General features: G+C 38.1%; 4 protein-coding genes across 4 annotated transcripts; 2 read left to right on the top strand and 2 right to left on the bottom strand.

The window, feature by feature from the left end:
• Positions 1–53: 53 nt before the first annotated feature.
• LOC112803119 (uncharacterized protein At4g26450) lies at positions 54–4788 on the bottom strand. The gene is made up of 4 exons (XM_025846610.3): positions 2316–4788; positions 1882–2080; positions 1720–1780; positions 54–491 (listed from the first exon to the last, which is right to left on the bottom strand). The coding sequence occupies exons 1-4, from the start codon at positions 4217–4219 to the stop codon at positions 436–438; spliced, it is 2220 nt and encodes a 739-aa protein (XP_025702395.1). The 5' UTR covers positions 4220–4788; the 3' UTR covers positions 54–435.
• Positions 4789–7769: 2981 nt separating this feature from the next.
• LOC112803114 (chloride channel protein CLC-f) lies at positions 7770–16096 on the top strand. Its single transcript, XM_025846605.3, has 9 exons — positions 7770–8710; positions 9830–10232; positions 10632–10826; positions 11218–11672; positions 11784–11888; positions 12256–12489; positions 12622–12834; positions 13234–13466; positions 13975–16096. The coding sequence occupies exons 1-9, from the start codon at positions 8327–8329 to the stop codon at positions 14054–14056; spliced, it is 2304 nt and encodes a 767-aa protein (XP_025702390.1). The 5' UTR covers positions 7770–8326; the 3' UTR covers positions 14057–16096.
• Positions 14476–16096, top strand: LOC112803117 (UDP-glycosyltransferase 88F4). The gene has a single exon (XM_025846608.3). The coding sequence runs from the start codon at positions 14476–14478 to the stop codon at positions 15907–15909; it is 1434 nt and encodes a 477-aa protein (XP_025702393.1). The 3' UTR covers positions 15910–16096.
• A 33-nt stretch (positions 16097–16129) lies between these two features.
• LOC112803116 (probable WRKY transcription factor 2) lies at positions 16130–19920 on the bottom strand. Its single transcript, XM_025846606.3, has 6 exons — positions 19341–19920; positions 18625–19003; positions 18359–18532; positions 17281–18116; positions 17027–17185; positions 16130–16909 (listed from the first exon to the last, which is right to left on the bottom strand). The coding sequence occupies exons 2-6, from the start codon at positions 18979–18981 to the stop codon at positions 16345–16347; spliced, it is 2091 nt and encodes a 696-aa protein (XP_025702391.1). The 5' UTR covers positions 18982–19003; positions 19341–19920; the 3' UTR covers positions 16130–16344.
• Positions 19921–20516: the final 596 nt, after the last annotated feature.

Raw genomic sequence — 20516 nt, 5'->3', positions numbered from 1 at the left:
TATATCATGTAAGGTTGTAGGAAACTATGGTCATAACGCATAACTCATAACGCTTTCACCAATTACGACTTGTATTACAAGTAAAATACCACCAAGACCTTAGAGTGGTGATACTCCAACAAAGGCGAGAAATTATAAACATTAGAACTCGATATAAGTTACATATGATATTCGAAGTGACCATTTGTAATAGGATTCACAATACTCTTAGAATGTCAATTCCCTACTGATGACCAAGTACGTAATGGAATAGAATATTTAACTTTTCTAGTAACTGTCAAATAATCTTCAGGCCAGATGCAGAGACATCAGAAAGAGTTTACAGAAAATTACACAGAATAGAATTCAGCTTACAAAATGAAAACTTAATTTCACTTTTACGTAATGCTATTGACTTCATTGACGACCTTGTTGAATATTGTGGAGCACATCGGATCAAAACGGTTTCTGATAATCTTGTGGTGGTGGCTGCTCCCACGGCCGCAAAAATCCTATACAAAAATGCAAATTAGTTTAGGTACCAAGGACGTAGGAACAGCAGGAGAGGATTCTGCAGAATAAACCTTTATATCTTGTTTTATAAAATCTACAAGTTGACGCATCACATAAAAGTTGCAGTAAATCAATTACTTTAACCTTGGTTATTGACTCTGGGTTTTGTAGGTCGCAATCCGGATACAAATGTTCATGCACACGCCTATCACTCTATCCAGCTATATTTCAATGCACCGATACCCCTATCCCACTTCACTCACAAAGATCATGCTGCAGAGATACTTATCTGATCTTACTTAAATCTTACAAAATCTAAGAATTTCCCATTACAATTGGTAAAACTACACATTCGCTCTGATCAGAAACCTGTCAGAGAGAGAATCAGCAGCAAGATGCCTAATAAAGGACAAAGAAGAGACAGGCAGCTAGAGAATAATAACACACTCCGTAGCATAGCCAGATAGGTAATGCCAGGATTGGCCAAAATCTAGTGCTAAATTGAATATTTCCCATTAGCTTGTCTTGTTCTTCATCCTAAGCTTTTGTATCAACTCAGGAAAGTAATGTCTCAGTAAGACCATTTGCCCCAAACAGCTCAAATCTAACCAAATTAAGAAAAGAAAAAAGCAATAATAAATCTAAATGACCAATTCAACTGTTAGGGTATAGATTTTTAAGTGTCACACACAAATATTGGGTGACACGGCTGACATCTGTGGCAGAAAAGTTGAGTGACTTGGTTGGTTCAGAGGTGGAAATCTGAAGGGCAGGGTTAATCAAAGGAACCACACTTGGGTTGATGTGGTTCCAAGCAAACATGGTAGGAATGCATGGCTAAAGAGCATAGAGGGGGAGACCACTGAACATGCGAAGAAGACATGTTTAATCTCCCCTTCTCCCACACCCTTCAAAAAAGAAATCTCCCAAGTCCTAGCAAAATATAGAGAGAAAAGGATCTAGGAGAACCCATATGCAGAAGGTTTTAACATCGGGCATCACAGTGTTATTAACAATAGGGAAAAGGCTATGTGTGTTCCATTTTCGAGAACATAGCATATAGACAGTTATGATCTCGGCCATGTCAAAAGTAACGGAAAGTAGTAGAGCATTAACTAGCTATTCACCCATAATTGCATCATTGAAATTCAACTTACACAAATTACAGGAATTTTTAACACAAAAAGAAAATGAACTATTAGCTATTACTAAAAAAATGCAGCATACCTAGTGGTAGTGGTATCTCTCCCAGTGACATATATATGGAATCATCCTCGGCAAGTGTTCCCTGAAATGAAAATTAAATAAAACATGACGTAATCGTCAAGTCTACAAAAAGTTATATTAAATAAAGCATGTATTTTTAAGTCCATAATAATCTGAGACTACCATTGGCACGGTTCCGTTATGAAGGCCCATTTCATTGTGAACAGAATTTATGTCGGTCGATACTGAAGAACAGTTTGGAAAATCCGCCCCAAGCAATTCTGATAGCATTAGCCCGTAACCATCCTGAACATCATGTATATCAGCAGTACTTGGAGCATGGTTAGAGAAACCCTCAAGGCCTGAAAACATAGCCTCTGACCTGTGTATTTGAATGACAACGGATTAGTAAGAGAGCTGCAAGGTAAATAAAGAATCTTTAAAACCATATGATCCATCCAATGTTTTCACCAAGAAGAAATGATGAAAACTAGATCAATTAGGTCCTTATTGAAAGTGCTATAACTTGGATATAGAATAGAAACATCCAACAAGGTAGACATCAATCTTGAAAAAGAAATTTTTTTTTTGGGGGGGGGGGGTGTGCAAAAACATACTTTCTCTCCATATTGTCGATTGGCTTTTCTTCTTGAGTGGAATCACATTCTAGATCAATTACTTCAATCTCTTTGCCAGTTGTTGATTGAGTACTGAATTTGCCAGGTATACTAGTGCGACTCACGGTCAGATCTATATCAACTGGTACAGCTTTCTTAGTTTCAGAAACAGGGGGGTACATAAGAATTGGATGATTAGCTTGATTTTCATGGACTTCAGACGCTTCCATGAGATTAAGATCACAAGTTCTAAACGAACTTGGCAACGATTGTTTCTCCTCTGAACAATGAAGAATCGATCTATCACCAACTTCTGTGAACTGTGAAGTAGTCATCAGGCTTCCCTGATCAGAGGTCATAGCCACTTTGTCCAGATGTGAAAGATCATCTTCCTCAGTGATCTCTTTCATTCCAATTGTGTTGATGGTTTCAAAGTAACCCTCAGTCCTTGGGGGAAGTGATGGCAACCACTCTTTCACTCTTTTGCTTTCCTCTCTCAAATCATCAACTTCAGCAACACGTTTTTCACCTCTTTCCTCGGACATTGAACCGCAACTTCCATGGTCCAATAGAGTTGCACTAGGTTCACGGTTATTATCATGCATATAACCTAAATCTTGACCAGAATCAGTTCCAATAGATTGATCTACCTCAGCATTACATGCAGTATCTAATTCTTTCAAATCCTCATCAACATCATCATGATCAGGTTCTACATTGGACATGTTTGATTCAAGATGTTCCGAGGCATTAGCCACGTCAGATAGTAAATCACCTGAGGAGGAGACTTTGACAGACACATTTTCAGCCAATACTTGAGGTCCTTGAAGATCCCCTGCATCATGAGTGTCTTCATCTCCAACATTCTGTTGCGGATTACCCTTCAAATTCTTGTCTCCACGCAAAGAGCGAGGCTTGGTAGGCACCTTAATAGATTTGAATAGTGAGAGCAAATCAGTAATAGGTTCATTACTCTCCTGATCACTGGACTGAACAGATAAATTCTTTGAGCCGCCGGATTTCTCGGTATCATCATCGTCAGCAGTGCCATCCTTGACATCCATAACTCCGGCACTTGCATTCTCCATTGCAATCTCCACATCCACATCGTTGTTATCTTTTCCATCAGCAGAAGAAGTTTGTTTCAAGTCCATGGATTCCCCAGAGAGCATATCATTGTCTCCTTCAGCATGCAAAGTATCTCCAGTCTCGGTGCTTGGCACGGTGTCATTGGAATCCGATTTTGGTTTATCAACATCAGCAGCAACACCAATTTGGTGGGGGCGGTGCTGTTGCTGATGCAGGTCCTCATCTTTGTGTCTACTAAAACTGTCATCAGCATCATCATTATCCTTACGTTCAGGGGTATACCTAGACCTATCAGACCATGACCCATTCCTCCTAAATTCTCTACCGCCCCAATCCAAACCATTTCCCCTGAAACTTCCTCTCCTCCTGCTACCTTTCTGCCCAAAATCATCAAACCCCATCTTCCTCCTCCCAGATGGAATATCAGTTGCCACCGTATTCCCTAGCCGCGCAAGAGCAGACGTCCGGCCACCTCCCTCGACCGGAAATTCACCGCCCCCAGCACCGCCACCGTGCTTCTTGAAACTGTTATTTTGTTGCCACTTGAAGGAGAGCGCATTGGGGGGCAGCAGCCCCTGAGAGACCAAATACTCAGCAGCAAGACGACCAGCTTCGACGAAGATGTCTCCGCCAGCGAGGAGGGCAACTCTGCGGGAGGAGGAGGAGGTGGAGGGAGGCGGAGGGGGTGCTGGAGGAGGAGGGTGAGAGAAGGGTTTTGGGTTGGGATGGGGTCTTGAGAAGGAGGAATCCCGGTTGAGATGGCGGTAATCGGAGGTGGCATAGAAGCCTCGGGGGCTGCGCTGGCGAGGGTGCATCTCTGTTGGTGGATCGGTGAGTCAACTCAGTTCAGCTCAGCTCTCAGCTCTCAGCTCTCAGCTCAGCTGAATTTGTTGATCAAAGCAAAACATGCAATATATATAATAATAATATGGTGGTGCGACATAAGTGGAGACACCAGATGATTGTAATGAAAAGGTAGAAGAAGGAGAAGGGGATCAGCCTAATCTAATAATTCTAATGGTAATTAGTAATTAGGTTTAGGGGAAGGAAGATGCAGAGAGAGAGAGAGACTCATGAATCTTGCCAATTTACGATGTGATTTCATTTGGCGACATCGAATCTAATAGAATCGATGAGCTGAGTTGAGTACAGAATGAAGAAGGAAGAAGAAGAAGCAAACATCTAACTGAAACAGGCAACAGCTTTGTGTGTTGTTGCACTTTTGCTTCCTTCCACTGCAGCTCCACTACCCACATCATGCCATTTTTTTCTTTCCGTTTTTCCTTTTTTTGGGCTAAATTTTCCCTCTCTTGTTTAATTGTTAGGATTAAGTATTAACTTGTTATTAACACTTTAATCATTTTCTAATCGCCTTTAAAAAATTAGCTAAGCACCATTTTGATCGTTACACTTTTGTGTGTTTTGGGGGGGGGGAGGATAATGTATAAAAATAAAAAACAAATTAACTAAAATAATCATAAAAATATAATTTTATTCCACGCTGAGTAAAATTATTTTTTAAAATTATATGTACATAAAAAATTAATTATTAATTAATTATTATATAAATACATGTTATTTTATATTTTTAATATATAATTTGTGTGTTTATATTTTAATATATATTTTATATTATTAATTAATTTTTTATATACATTTCGGATTATTATGATTGTAATTTTTATTTATCTGAGATAATATTTAATTTGGTTTCTAAAATTTGAAGTTAAATTTAATTTAATCCTTAAAATTTTAATGCACTCAAATTAGATTTTGAAATTTGTAATTATAACTTGCATTGATTCTTATGCTAATTTTTGTTAATAATATGTTGATTTAAAATATTAACTTGTTGTGGTTTGGATTCTTCGTTTAAATTTCATATAATTTAAGATTTATTAAAATTTTTAGAAACTTAACTGCTACTTTTAGAGTTTCAAATTTTTTAAATTGAACTTATTATTGTCATCTTTATAGAGATATTTGAGAGCCAATTAAACTTATACAATGTCTAATAGATTTTAATGAAGAGTCTAAATATTAACAAGTTAATGTACAAAATTAACACGTCGTTCGTAGAAATTAATTTAAGGACTAACACAAATTATTATTATAAATTTTAGAATTCAAATTGAGTCAAACTGAATATTAACTCTTTTGTATACGAGAGATCAAATATTAAATATTAATTATATGTATACAGTTAATTTGTCACATAAGTATTTAATTAAAAACTCAATAGTAATTATTAAAATCAAATATTTAAAATACAAAATAAGTTGAATTATACTCCATCAAAATGAAAAATTATTGAGAACAGTAATTTTTAATTATTATTTTATCAATATAGATATTAATTTATATATAAATTTTAAAAAATATGAGTGTAAACGATATTAATTTATATGTGTAAATTCTATTGAATATAAGTAAAAATTATATATTTTTTGTGTGTAAAATTTTTATAAATATAAGTGTAAAAATTTACTGACTAAATATTAATTAAAAATTATAATATTTATTAATTATATAATATTATTCTAAAAATATTTTTTAATACATAAATTTAAGGGAAAAAAACAGATAGGTCCCTGACTTTTCAAATTTTTGACAAATACATCCCTGACAAAATTTAAATACAAAAAAGTCCCTGACTTTAACAAACGGAGGACAATTTAGTCCTTCCGTCTATTTGACTTTCATACACCTAACGGAACTGGTTGACGTGGCTGAAACGGTGTACAGGTGTCCGTTACGGTGCCACGTTGGAAGGGGAAAAAGTTCGAAGGACAAATAAGTCATTGACGTCATTTTACAAATAAAGTTCGAAGGACAAATAGGTCCTTGAGAATTTTTTTTTTCATTATACTTCTATTATGCTTCTATTATGAGAATTTAGTTTATAAAATTAGACTAATTTTTTTTTGTATGGAAAAAATATTGGTGTTTTTGTTGAAAATGGGAGAATGTGGTGTAATTATAGATGGGTGGATTTTTTTTGTGGGAAGTCAACACGTGGGGGGCGTGGTGCAACACGTGGGGAGTGTGGTGAACACGTGGCATCATTCTGGCCAACACGTGGGGGGCGTGTTGAACACGTGGTAGCATCTTAGCCAACACGTGGGGGCGTGTTGAATAATTTCCACAATACTGTAATATACTTCAAATGTCAATATTCAACCAAAACACCAATTTTCTTTCCATATTAAAAATAATTTCTGATAAAATTATGCTTGTATTTTGAAATTTAGTTAACTTGTTTTATTCTACAATTTAAATTATTTGTATTAAAATTGTAGAAATTGGGCTTGTTATGTTTCTACTCTTTTTCTTAAATTGCATTAGTTTAGTTTTAGTGCATTTGTGTATTATATTAGAATTTGTTAAATTGCATTAGTTCAGTTTTCATCATACCAGTGGCATTAGTTAGCATCAGTTCATTTATGCATCAAGTTAACATTAGTTCATTTGTGCATCATTCATGTATTAAGTTAGCATTAGTGCATTTGTGTATTATATTAGAAGTAGTATTTTTATGCATAATAACATTACGAGAATATTTTTTTTTTTAAATTATAGTTCACTTTGTTCTAACAGTATAAATTATGCATGACACAAAAGTACAAAAAAGTCGTAAGTTGACAAAAGTTTCTGACTAAGAAGACCAAGATATCTATAGATAAAAAATTAAATAATAAGATTTTTAGTTATTATTTTTATATGAAAAAGTCTAATTTTTTATTAGTAATTAATTTTAACATTCGTTATCTAAAATTTAAAATAATTTAATGTGTATAATTTTACATTTAAAATATTTTAATTGTAAAAAAATATCGAATGACATATTTTGATTTGTCAAATTACTAATATAAAATATAATTATATATAGAGTAAAAATAGTAGAGAGAAATATAAAAATGGAGAGAGGTAGATGAGAGAATTTAGGAAATGAGTTTATTAATTTTGAAAAAAAAAATTCTCAATGACCTATTTATCCTTCGAACTTTATTTGTAAAATGATGTCAATGACTTATTTGTCCTTCGAACTTTTTTCTCCTTCCAACGTGGTACCGTAACGGACACCTGGACACCATTTCAGCCACGTCAGCTAGTTCCGTTAGGTGTATGAGAAGTAAATAGACGGAAGGACTAAATTGTCCTCCGTTTATTAAAGTCAGAGACTTTTTTGTATTTAAATTTTGTCAAAGATGCATTTGTCGAAAATTTGAAAAATTAGGGACCTATTTGTCTTTTTCCCTAAATTTAATTAGACGATTGTATACAATTTTTTAGACTCTTAGCATTCAATAAATAATTTTTAAAGTATATGGATATAAAGGAAAAGGGTCCAAAACTTGAATTTGCAATATTTTTAAGGGGATGAGTGGAAAACAATCAAAAGTTCAAAACATATTGACATAGACAGGAAAGTGGAAAACATATTTTTAAGGGGTTTTCTGTAAATTTTGACAAATAGAAATGGGTGCTTGTAATTTCGTTTGACCAAAACACGTTTTGGGTGTTCATATTTGTGAAAAGAGAAAAACGCAGGGTGGAGGAGGTGGTGGGAAGTAAAGAAGAAGCAATAAGAAGTGCCACTTTGATTTCATTTGATTCGATTGGAGCCTAACTCACTTTGCATTTAGGAATTAGGAGCAACGTTCTTAACACTATTCTCTCTCTTACGTTTCACCTTCCTCGCTCGCTTTCGCCATTTGATTCCTGAGATAGCGACGCCACAAGGCCCATTGGAATCATCATCATCCCTTGATTGTATCTTCCAAAAATTACAAAAATTTTGAGAATTGGGATTTCAAATTCGGGATTGATTGAAGCGGTGTGTTTTCAATTTGGATGTTGGGTTTTGGGATTCAAGCCGATTTTCATTGATGGGTTTTTGAAGGAATCTGGGTAAGTTTTCGATGTCCGAGAGCGATCAGAACCGCCTTCTGGGGCTTCCACAAGATGCGGAGCGCGATGTGGAAGCTCAAGTATCGGAACGCTCAGTCGTCGTTAATGGAGGTGGTGGCAGCGGTGGCAGAGGAGGGTTCAGGGATATTCTTAGGCTGTCGGGTCACCGACACAGTTTCAAGCGTCTTGAGAAAGATGTAGATAGAGATAGAGATAGAGATAGAGATGGAGATAGAAGGGATCACCACAATCTTCATAATCACCACTCTCATTTGGATCTTCATGGTGATGAAGATGTCCTTACCGACAGTGCACCTCCAGAATGGGCTTTGCTTCTCATTGGTTGCCTCCTTGGCCTCGCCACCGGCCTCTTCGTTGCTGCTTTCAATAAAGGAGTATGCACCCCCCCCCTCCTCTTTCTCTCTCTGTTTTGCTCTCTAATAAGTAATATATCGAGCTGCTTGCTTTGATGGATTATTCGGACTTGTCCTAATGGCTGGTCGCAATTTTTTTTTTTTTAAATAAGGTAGGTTCACATAATTGATCTAGATTCTAAGATCAACAAGGTTTTATCATGTTTAGGATGCGAGAATCTTAATCTCAATGGCTAGAAACTACGATGTTTAGGATAGATAGTTAGAAAGATTAACACTTCTGAGATCCAGATCATGTTTAAACTTGTTGAATATAATATTATGAATTTAATCTGATGGTATGTAATCATGCTGTCTGCCGTATGCTATGCTTTTACTGGTCGGGTGCGGTGCTGCCAAAATATTTAAATATTTCTCTAATATCAGTAATTAGAAGTGCTGTTTCAATGGTTACAAGGTGGGTTGGTTTAGGAATTAGATAAACCAGGGTCTGTTTTATGGTTACCTTGTACGGCATTGAAGATGAAGTTATAAGAGTCATGAATTTTTCTACCAAAGAGAATGGCATCTTGTTGGGTGTGTATCCTTTCACTGCCGCAGCTTGTTGATATATAGCTACTCTTGGCTGTTTCCTCTTGTGTGCTTGTCAGTCTGCCTCTGCATCGGCTAAGGTTCATGTGATGTATCCACTATCCCACTATCGTTGACATAAAAAGAAATATGATATGCTAGAGCTTTGCCATTTTCTACTCTGAACAAATTCTTAACAGTAGAGGTGACCAAAATCACAAGTGCTCTTTTTTTTTTTCATTATTGTTTCAATCTAGTCAACAGCTATGGCTTATATAAGTACTCCTATTGCTGTATTCTTTTTATATCTTCTGTGCTACTACTGTGAGACTCTGAAATTATTTAAGGTATTGTCTCTTGGGAATTTGGGCATTAATAAATTTGCTGTCATGGTTGTCAAGCCATCTTTGATGCCTGTTTTTGTAATGTTGTAGTATTGTCATACTGACCTTCTGAAATCATTTGGTTTTGTGGTATCTAGCCACCTATATTCTATTTTTAGACTGGGTTCTTTACCAGCCAATTGTGGAATTCAAATTATCTGATATGTGCTGCTACGTGCTCATTTAGGTGCATCTAATACATGAATGGGCCTGGGCGGGTACTCCAAATGAGGGTGCTGCTTGGCTTCGTTTGCAGAGACTGGCTGATACATGGCATCGGATCCTTTTGATACCTGTCTTTGGAGGAGTCATTGTTGGCATGATGCATGGTTTACTGGAAATACTGGACCAAATAAATCAGTCCACTTCCTCCCAAAGGCAAGGTTTTGATTTGCTCTCTGGAGTATTTCCCACAATAAAGGCTCTCCAAGCTGCAGTCACTTTAGGTACTGGCTGTTCTTTGGGTCCTGAAGGTCCTAGTGTTGATATTGGAAAGTCATGTGCCAATGGATTCTCATTAATGATGGAAAATAACAGAGAAAGAAGAATAGCACTTATTGCAGCTGGTGCGGCAGCTGGAATTTCTTCAGGTAGCCTGGCAATCTTGTTAAAATCACTTTGTGAATCTCATTTAATGCCTATACATTTCATATTATGCTCGTTTGAGCCTTGTTGAACTTTTTAATCATGATTTAACAACCAACAAATTTGTTTAAAGGACAAACTTCTTATTGGTGTTCACGTTATTCATGATTGGGAAGATAAACAAAAGGACAATAAATTCTCAAGAATTTGAATTGAGAATTGAGTCCCTGGACAATTTTCTTTGATCCATATCTGGGCACCTAACTTTACTGGATAATTTGATCAATCAACCCTGTGTTTTGTTTCTAATTATGTTTGGTTTAAGAGTAAGGACGGCAGCGTCTGCATTTTTCTTTTGATTTCTATAGATTGGTTATTTTAGCTTTCAATTTTTCTTTCTTCAGGATTCAATGCTGCAGTTGCTGGTTGTTTCTTCGCCATTGAAACAGTGCTGAGGCCTCTTCGTGCAGAAAACTCTCCCCCATTTACAACTGCCATGATTATATTGGCTTCTGTTATCTCCTCCACTGTATCAAACGTTTTACTAGGAACCCACTCAGCTTTTACAGTGCCTGCATATGATTTGAAATCTGCTGCTGGTACTCTCCTTTACCTTGCTGTTTTTGTTATATACAGTTTATGTTCGTGACCATATTGTCTTTGTGCATCTATCGTATTTGTTTTGATATGATGGAAAACGTCTCATATATATATACGGACAACAAAGTTTGTTAGAATTAGAATAGAAGATAATACCCAACAGGGGATAACCATCCTTGCATAGATAAAAAGAAAACATCTCTCTTACTCTTTATCCCACCAAAGAGGTAAAACCACAGGAAGTTATCCTGCAAAACTCTGTCGTTCCCCCTCAACCATTAACACCAAATAACAGCATTGCATGCACACTGCCAAAAATCATTGCCTTTCTTGAATGAAGTCTTAATTATGAAGTACATGTCTGATACTTCTTCATGATGTTGCTTGCAGAGCTACCTTTATACCTGATATTGGGAATGCTGTGTGGTGTTGTAAGTGTGGCCATGACTCGTTTGGTTGATTGGTTCACTGAATTGTTTGAGTTGATCCAGGAAAAGTTTGGCCTTCCTTTTGTGGTCTGTCCTGCTTTAGGCGGTTTAGGAGCTGGGATCATTGCTCTTAAATATCCTGGAATATTGTATTGGGGTTTCACAAATGTGGAAGAAATTCTCCATACTGGAACTAGTGCTTCAGCTCCTGGAATATGGCTCCTGACTCAATTGGCAGCTGCTAAGGTTATTGCAACAACTCTTTGCAAGGGCTCTGGGCTAGTAGGTGGTCTCTATGCGCCAAGTTTAATGATTGGTTCTGCAGTTGGTGCCGTATTTGGAGGCGTTGCAGCAGAAGTTATCAATTCAGCAATCCCTGGAAATGCTGCTGTGGCCCAACCTCAGGCATATGCTCTTGTAAGTTGACTTCATTGTGCAGTATCTATATTGTATAAATGTCACTGCTGACATCAAGCTTTGTTGATGTAAGCTCATATAATTACAAGTTATTTTTAATTTCTATCACAGGTTGGAATGGCTGCTACGTTAGCATCTGTCTGTTCTGTCCCGTTGACTTCAGTTCTACTGCTGTTTGAACTGACCAAAGATTATAGAATACTGCTTCCTCTCATGGTAATTCTTCAATAAAATTCTTACCCAAAATTACATGATAGTGATAATAAATTGCTCACTTAGTTACATGTGCATTTTTCTGCTGTTCTCCTATTCTTATGTTTAACAAAATGAAAAATTTGCAAACTGCATTCTTTTACCTCGACTGAACAAGAGAAGATGTTTGGTATATTCTTACATGCTCATTTTCTCATTGGTTGTTTCCCTGTATCTTATGTTAAAGCAAGGCAGAAGAAAATTGTTTCTCTATGGCATAATATTTTATTGATTTTACATAATATTTTTATTATAAAGTGAGTACTTTGTTCTATTGTAATTCTTATTGATTACAGTTCTCGTACTGTGTTACTGTAAACTTTGTACCTAGGGGGCTGTTGGATTGGCAATATGGGTTCCCTCTGTGACAAACCGGAAGAAGGAAATTGACAACAAATCTGATACTAGAAACTCACCTAAAGGATATTCTCCAGTTTCACCTGCTGATGAAAATGAAGGTAACTGGAGACAGGCAAATGCTGCTGATGGTTTAGAACTCTCTGTTGTTGGTGATGCTGCTGATCATGAAGCAATTGACGAGGAACTTCATCTCGAAAATCTTAAGGTTGATAAAAGCTTTTAATCAATAAAAATAATCCTTCTCTTGTTAACTCTCCAGCAGAATGCTGACATGTGATCCTTTTTTTTTTGTCCATCAACTTTATGCCTTCATTAATGTCATTATTGCTCTTTTCAGGTTTCTCAGGCCATGTCTGACAGCTATCTGAAGGTTTCATCATCTGCAACCCTGAAAGATGCAATCCAATGCATTCATGATGGCCACCAGAACTGTGTGCTAGTGGTCGATCAAGAAGGTTTTCTGGAAGGAATACTGACATATGGTGACATCAGAAGGTGTCTTCCCGAGAAGTCTAGTGACACTTCTATGAGGGATTCAGGATTTGTGGATGTATGTAGAAAGTGCTTCTGCTCTTTATATATTTAAAAATCATTCTGCAAATTATTCTGGGATTAGTATTTTTGCCCCCTGTTCTTTCCTTTTACAATACATGATAATAGAAAATAATTGAGGGTTCCAATTTCAGAATAAAATCATAACACAAATGGTTTCTATGTTTTGGGTCGGTAGGGATACAATTGCTAAGATGATATATTAAAGCTTTGATGAATGGGTTTTAAATGCAGTGATGAACAAAAACATTAGTGAAATTCATGCCTGGATTTTCCTGTTATACTACTGTGATAAAAATGTCAATTGATTTATTCTTGAAAAATCCCAGTTATACTGTCTACAATACCTGTTGGTTAGTCTTGTCTCAAATAATATTTCAAATTAAATATTTGACAGGCAAATACATGCTTAGTTTCCTCTGTTTGTACTCGGGGTATGACCTATCGTGGACGAGAGCGTGGACTTCTAACCTGTTATCCCAATACCAGTTTGGCTGTGGCCAAGGAGTTAATGGAAGCCAAGGGCATTAAGCAATTACCAGTGGTTAAACGTGGTGGAGATCGCAACAGGGAGAGGAAGCGGAGAATTGCTGGTCTTCTTCACTATGATGCACTATGGCATTGTCTCAGGTTAACTTATAATCTATACTTGTTTATACTTTAATTTCTGTTTCCCTACCTAACACTAAAGCTGGGTTTCTCATTTCATCACATAAAATACTTGCAGATAATTTTTGTTATGCAAACTATGTATGTTAATCAGAATTAAAATGTTGAAGTGCTGCAGCATACTGTAGATGTCAAGACTTGAGTTTAGGTTTATAGCTCTTTCTTCATTGCCATGTGTGTTTGTGAATGTTTTATCAGACATATTTAGTTGCTGAGTATATACATATTCTTTCTTTAATTTTTTTTCTTGCTAGAGGAGATCTAGATGATCATAAATGAATTTTTCTTTCTGTGGTTTGAACATAATTGTTATGCCATTTGATCTATGTTGTTAATCCCATGTAGTGGTATAAGACTTGGCCACTGCTGCAATTGGATAATGTTTAGATACCTTTTTCATGTGATACTGAACGAATTTATAAGAATTATTTTAGCCGAAGTTATTCATGGTGCATTTGATATTTTGCAGGAAAGAGATTAACCATCGGAAGGAAGTGAATCGAAATAGGAGAGAAAACCATTTGGCTGTGGAAACTGCAAACGGGCATTAGCTTGGTTACCCTCACCAAAGAAACAGTGAGGAGGTAGCATGGATCTCCTTGATTACCCTTTTGAAAGCCAAGTTATGAGTGAAGACTGATTATATAAGTTGATGTATATTTTAGTGCCTCAATCCAATGGTGACAAGTTAAGCTGAGATTCTTTTGCATAATTTAGCAAAGTGCATCTTGTAAAGTAACTATAAGAAAGAAGCAAATGAATATCGAATACAATGAGATTTGAAAAGCATATTCGTGTGTCTTAATAATCAATCTGTTACTCACCTAACCATTTAACATGTATGATTATAAGGCTTCTTTCAACTACTAAAAGTCAAGTCAACAAATATGAACAATATAGATAGTTGAGGAGTGAGTGAGAGAGAGAGAGAGAGAGAGAGAGAGAAAGAGAGAAAGAAAGAAAGAGAAAGATGGAAGAAAGAATAGTGTTGTATGCAGCTCCGAGCATAGGCCACATAGTTTCAATGGTTGAAGTGGCCAAACGCCTGTCCCTCCGTCGCCACAACATCACCATCCTCCTTACCACCGGCTTCCTCGACCATCCTTCCACCGACGCCTACATCCACCGCATCTCCACCGACCACCCTTCCATCTCCTTCCACCGCTTCCCCCATTCTGACCCTCCTCCCCCCGGCACCCTCAGCCTCACCGCAAGGGCCTTACACTTCATTCGCAACAACGTCCCCAACGTCACCTCCGCACTCACCCTCATCTCCAAGACCTCCACCGTCAAAGCCTTCGTCATCGACATCTTCTGCACCTCCGCCATGGACGCAGCCTCCTCCATGGGAATCCCCGTCTACTACTTCTTCACCTCCGGCGCTGCCATGATTGCGCTCTACATCTACTTCCCGTTGATCCACGAGCAGACGGAGAAGTCGCTGAAGGATCTGAAGGTGGAGCTGAGGGTGCCGGGGATGACGGCGGGGGTGAGGGCGTGGGAGATGCCGGAGCCGTTGCTGGATAGGGAGGACCCCTGTTACGAGGAAATGGTGTATTTCTGCAGGCAGCTTCCAAGATCGAGTGGGATCATGGTCAACACTTTCAGAGAGCTGGAAGTCAACGCCGTTAAGGCCATTGAAGAAGGTCTTTGCTTTCCCGACCAGAAAGAAAGGCCTCCCGTTTATTACATTGGCCCCTTGATCGCCGATCCCAGTGATCAACAGCATCAATCTGGTGGAGAAAGCAAAGATTGCTTGTCATGGTTGGAGAAACAACCAAGTAAAAGTGTGGTGTACCTGTGTTTCGGAAGCAGAGGATCGTTCTCAGTGGAGCAGCTGAGAGAGATAGCTCAAGCCTTGGAGCGGAGCGCCCAAAGGTTCTTGTGGGTCGTCAAGAGCCCCCCACTGCATCCAGGAACCAACCAGTTACTTGCTGATCAAGACAACTTTGACCCCATTTCAGTGCTGCCAACTGGCTTCACCCACAGGACCCAAGACAGGGGCATGGTAGTGGCCTCGTGGGCCCCCCAGGTTGAGGTCCTCAGTCGTCAATCCGTGGGAGCCTTCGTCACTCACTGCGGCTGGAACTCTGTTCTCGAAGCTGTGGTTGCTGGGGTGCCCATGATTGCTTGGCCGCTCTATGCGGAGCAGCACGTGAACAGGAACGTCATGGTGGAGGACATGAAGGTGGCTCTTGCGGTGGATCAGACTCAAGAACACGGTGGGCTCGTCAGTGCCCAAGAGGTGGAGAGGGTGGTGAGGATGGTCATGGAGTCTGATGGGAAAGGGAAGGATTTAAGGGACAGCATTTCCAAGATGAAGGACATGGCTTTAGCTGCACTTTCAGAAACGGGTTCATCCTCTGCATCACTTGCCAACTTGGTTCAATCATGGACGCAGTAGTGATATTATTATTATTATTATTATTATTATTATTATTATTATTATTATTATTATTATTATTATGCATGTAATTTATCATGGATTGTTTTTGAAATATTTCATGGATTGTTTTTGAAATATTATGTTTTTGTCAAATGATTTTGAATAATTGTTCAATCCTTCTATTACCAAGAGTTTCTTTTGTTAATTTTTTTGGGTACATATGACTGGTATTCTTGAATTAGAGCAGAATAAACTACATATACCTTTTGACATATCACGAAGAATGTCAACACATTACACAAGAGACTGGATAAGAATAACTGATGAAAAAGTTCACCTATGTAAATGTATGCCTGCGCATTACATACGCATATATATATGTATGTATGTATATATATTTGTGAATGTAAAACATTGGGGTTTCCTTTAAAGAAAGAATAAAGGAATGAAATTTCACATGTGAGGTCCAAGGGGCATGCGACTCATGAGATCTTGGTATGAGCCACTGGGCAGGTTATGACGCTCAGGAATAGGCTCTACATTTGGTTCACCCTTGGGCAACATGAACCCCATCTCATTAGGAGGACGTTGTTGTTGCGTTGCCAAGAATGGATGAACTGGCATCACAGGAAGCTTTGATTGCCCGGGGCCGAATCCAGGCATCGCCAAGTTCGGCAGAAGAGGTTGATTCGTTCCAAAGGAGAAGCCATGTGGAGGTCCTAGCTGCTGCCTCCCCGGTAGGTTGAATGCACCGAGGGCAGGAGGCCTCTCAAGCCTTCCAATGCCACCGGGAACTTGAGTTGGTTCAGGTCTGTGAACATGGGGTTGCAGAACGCCAGGTGCTTGCCCGGGAACACTGCCAGAAGCGTTAGCATTGACATGACTGCTAGAGCGTGCGGCAGGAACATCATGGTTGTGCTTGCCCTCGTATGTGGTGATTACAGATTTAAGGTCATGTGATTCTCTCTCAACGTGTTTCCTCACAGTGCAGCCTGCATTGGTACACTTGTAGTAACTCCTGCAGCAATACAGAAACAGGCCAATCCCCAGTTCAGCTTTGCAAGTTGCAACATAAAGTGCATGAAATTGAATGGGATAAAGAGATCAACAAAATAGGTAAGAGGATTATGGCTACCTCGGGTTGGGATTTCCTTTGACAACCTTCTGCCCATATTTCCTCCACCGATAACCATCGTCAAGGATGTCTACTTCGCTGGTAGTTTGTACAACAACTCTAGGTTCGCGAATAGCTCTAGTAGCTCCACTCAACTCTGTTGCATATGATTCCAGTTTCCTGAGAATTAAATAGTTGACTTCATTTATGCAAATAATAGTTTCTGAAATTATTTTTATTTAAAAGAAAAAAAAAGAAGAAGCAATGTCAATTACCTTCTTTTAGATTCTGATTCATCTCCTTCCCCATCATAACCTAATGATACACTACCATGAGTACCTCGATCATCATCATCATCTTCATTAGAAAAAGTAGAAGATGCATCCACCGCATCTCCCGAGTCAAACTGAGTACCATTTTGAGCCTGTGAATTGGTAGACTGGTTACAATACTCGGGGGCAACAGATGCTGATGATGTCACTTCAAGGTTGTCATTCTTCCAATTAGCAGCTCCGGCTACATTCCCCTTCTGTAAATTAGCCCAGCCCAGCTCTCCATCGCTGCCACTTTGTCGTTCAACATGCTCCGGATTGTCCATTTGCATGTCACTTGGAGGGTTGGCTGAAGCTATTCCTGAGCGGCGATTCGGAGGAGGTTTAGGATGGTTGTGTGCTCCCTTATAGATGATCTCTGTTATGTGGCCTTCATGAGATCGTTCTACTTTCATTTTCACAGGACAATTTGGATGTGTACACTTGTAGTAACTTCGTGGGTACTCGCTACCCTTAACTTGCTTCTGGCCATATTTTCTCCAATTATATCCATCTTCAGATGGTGCACCACCAAAACCAGCAGCCATTGAGTCACCATTCCCTCTTGGCTCTCCCTCTTCATCTGCTTGCTCTTCAAGTTGTGGCGAATGCTCAAGGCTAACACCGACAGTATCCTGTTGAGGAGATGACTCAATAAAGTCTGGCTGAAGATGGAGGCCATTTTTATTCTGAGTTTGAGATTTTACTACATCAGCACTTCGCGATTGAAAAGAATGTTCCGACTGAACAGGGACCTCAACACCAGGAAGAGATTGTTGAGCTATTGTAGTAGGATTCATCTGCAAACAGGAGACAGAATAAATAACCCAAATGGATACAGATCCACATGCCATTGCCTAGGCACAACTATCAACTCTCTAAATATCCCATATTATGTGCATACGAAGATAATTAAATCAGATGTATTAACTGTTTTACACCATATGACTTGTCAAGTTTTTGTACATATGGCATGCCATATTGGATTAAAATTTAAATCCTAACCTCCAGTGGCAAAGAAATGCTTCTAGGATGTACTTACTTTTCTGGCAGCGCCTTGATAAAAAGAGGAGCCTAAATCTGTTGTAGGCTTGAATGCAAAGGATGATGCATAAATATCATCAAAGTTGTTATCTTTGCATCTTTCAGGAGCATCGGATGATATGTTGCCGTTTGAGATGAACGGAAACTTTCCAGTTGTTGGAGATGGCTGTGCCTGCAATTATACAAACTCATTACAAGGCATATAACAAAGTGTTATAGCTTCCAAGTTAAATGTGAAAAGCACTAAACATAAACTTCTCTCACCAGTGAATTTGTAAGGAAGACCGGAGAATCTAAAAGGGTGGTAGGACTGAGACCAGGTGGTATGGTCAAGTATGGAGAAGGAACATCAGAATTGAGTGAAAGGTCAGTAGATCTAATGGTGTCAGTGTTCAACCTGGGTGCATTGAACCCTGCTCTAGCTGCCATCCTCTCAACAAGACCACCCCGTGACACCAACTTCTGATCACCATCTTGTGCTCCATCACCACCTGGAGGAGGGTCTGACATTGATCTTGCTACATTATCCTCCCCTAACATTACAGAGAAAAAGGTTCTGGGACTCGGGCTAGGACCACTCCAATCCCCGGGGACCCCAACATTTTCATCAATCCCAGCCATTCACACCTCCCTTTCGGAACACCTAAATTGCATCACCAAATTTCTCAATACATTCTATAACGCCAACAAAAAACAAGAATATGTATGTATAATTATTTAATCTGCTGCCAAAAAGAGACAATCACACCAAAGCGAGAAAATGAACCAGATGACAATGTCCATGCTTTCAACCATTAAAGATTTCATACCCCATCTTTGCTTAATTGCCACCTTGGAAATGGGACACAAAAGAGCTAAAAACGGAACATGAAAATCTGACCCAATTCACGAAATGCAATGAACAACATTGTTTGGAATCGCCAAAATCAACAAAACCACGAGGTTAAAAAAGAAGGAAAGAGAATGTTGAGAGAGTTTACCTAAAAAGTGATGATTTGTTGAGAGCAAACAACAAAACAGAACCATAAAAGGAGAAGGAGAAGGAGAAGCAGCCAGCAGCACCAGAACAACAACGATTGAAGCAGAGAATCGGATCCGACAACCCCGAACCCGACCCAGAAGGTGTTTGGGTTCGGTGTGTTAGAAGAAGTAAAATTGATCTAGCAATATTATAAGACAATAACAACAACAACGTTGTTTTGTGTTGTGTTCTTACCACGCAGTTGTTGTTGTTGTTATCATCTATCAGCTGTTCTCTTCTGTCTGTAAAACATGTCTCTCCTCTCTTTTGTGTTTTTCTTTTTCTTTGCAATGAAATGATTGTGCTATTGAATGATGAATAAAGCAGCCTGACTGGAGAATAGTTCCAAAAAGAGAACCATATTTTATTTTTTCTTCTTTAAATTTACTAAATTAAAAAATGTAATTACAGCTCTTTTAAATATACTATTAGTTTATTAATATCATTATTAAAGCAAAAGTAAAGAAGGACTTTGTGGGGAAGGTGGATGAGAAAAGAGAGATAATTGTGAAATGGTGGTGGACCTCTAAAATCAATGGAATCTTTGACACATACCTCACCTCCTATCTTTAAATCTTTTTCCAAACACAACCTTATTTTCATTTTCTTTCTCTCTTTTTATTTTTTATTATTTTGGCATGTTTTAAATAATAGCATCACCAAGTTTTTAATTCGTCTTTTTTAGGGTATTATGCTGCAATAATAGGATCGACTATTATTTTTTTTACCATGTAAATGAAGAAAGACTATTTAAACTGTTTGTTTTTACTCCAAATTTAGGGAGGTTGGTACCATTTTTGTCACTTTCAGTAGAACAAACCCAGCTGGCCTTGTAGTCATTAGTTGTGTGAAATGAGAAAACGTGTGGTTGCTTTGCATTTGAGGATCTCATCATTTTTATTTGGTTAATTAATTACACTTCTTGTAGTAGTCCTCTTAATTTTACATGCCATTGGCACAAGTAATGTCTCCCTTCTTTTTTATCATTATGCAACATTAAAAGAAAAAAATAATAGTGTAATTAACATCACCCAACTATTCATTCATTTTGCTCATGTGAAAGTGACATAAAGCATATCAATATTCACGTTGATTTCAATGTGATGTATGCCAAGATACAGAACTTTCAGTATAT

Source organism: Arachis hypogaea, chromosome 5, assembly GCF_003086295.3.
Source record: "Arachis hypogaea cultivar Tifrunner chromosome 5, arahy.Tifrunner.gnm2.J5K5, whole genome shotgun sequence".
Lineage (NCBI taxonomy): Eukaryota > Viridiplantae > Streptophyta > Magnoliopsida > Fabales > Fabaceae > Arachis > Arachis hypogaea.
This window is presented reverse-complemented; position numbering and strand designations above follow the sequence as displayed.

Coding starts and splice junctions, on each gene's coding strand:
- LOC112803117 (XM_025846608.3), top strand. CDS start 14,476: ATGGAAGAAAGAATAGTGTTGTATGCAGCTCCGAGCATAGGCCACATA.
- LOC112803114 (XM_025846605.3), top strand. CDS start 8,327: ATGTCCGAGAGCGATCAGAACCGCCTTCTGGGGCTTCCACAAGATGCG. Junction 10,233..10,631: donor GGCAGCTGGAATTTCTTCAG/GTAGCCTGGCAA, acceptor TTCTTTCTTCAG/GATTCAATGCTGCAGTTGCT. Junction 10,827..11,217: donor TGATTTGAAATCTGCTGCTG/GTACTCTCCTTT, acceptor TGTTGCTTGCAG/AGCTACCTTTATACCTGATA.
- LOC112803119 (XM_025846610.3), bottom strand. CDS start 4,219: ATGCACCCTCGCCAGCGCAGCCCCCGAGGCTTCTATGCCACCTCCGAT. Junction 1,781..1,881: donor ATAACGGAACCGTGCCAATG/GTAGTCTCAGAT, acceptor TTTTCATTTCAG/GGAACACTTGCCGAGGATGA. Junction 492..1,719: donor AGAGATACCACTACCACTAG/GTATGCTGCATT, acceptor ATTTTTGTATAG/GATTTTTGCGGCCGTGGGAG.
- LOC112803116 (XM_025846606.3), bottom strand. CDS start 18,981: ATGGCTGGGATTGATGAAAATGTTGGGGTCCCCGGGGATTGGAGTGGT. Junction 17,186..17,280: donor GAATCAGAATCTAAAAGAAG/GTAATTGACATT, acceptor TTTAATTCTCAG/GAAACTGGAATCATATGCAA. Junction 16,910..17,026: donor AAAGGAAATCCCAACCCGAG/GTAGCCATAATC, acceptor GTATTGCTGCAG/GAGTTACTACAAGTGTACCA.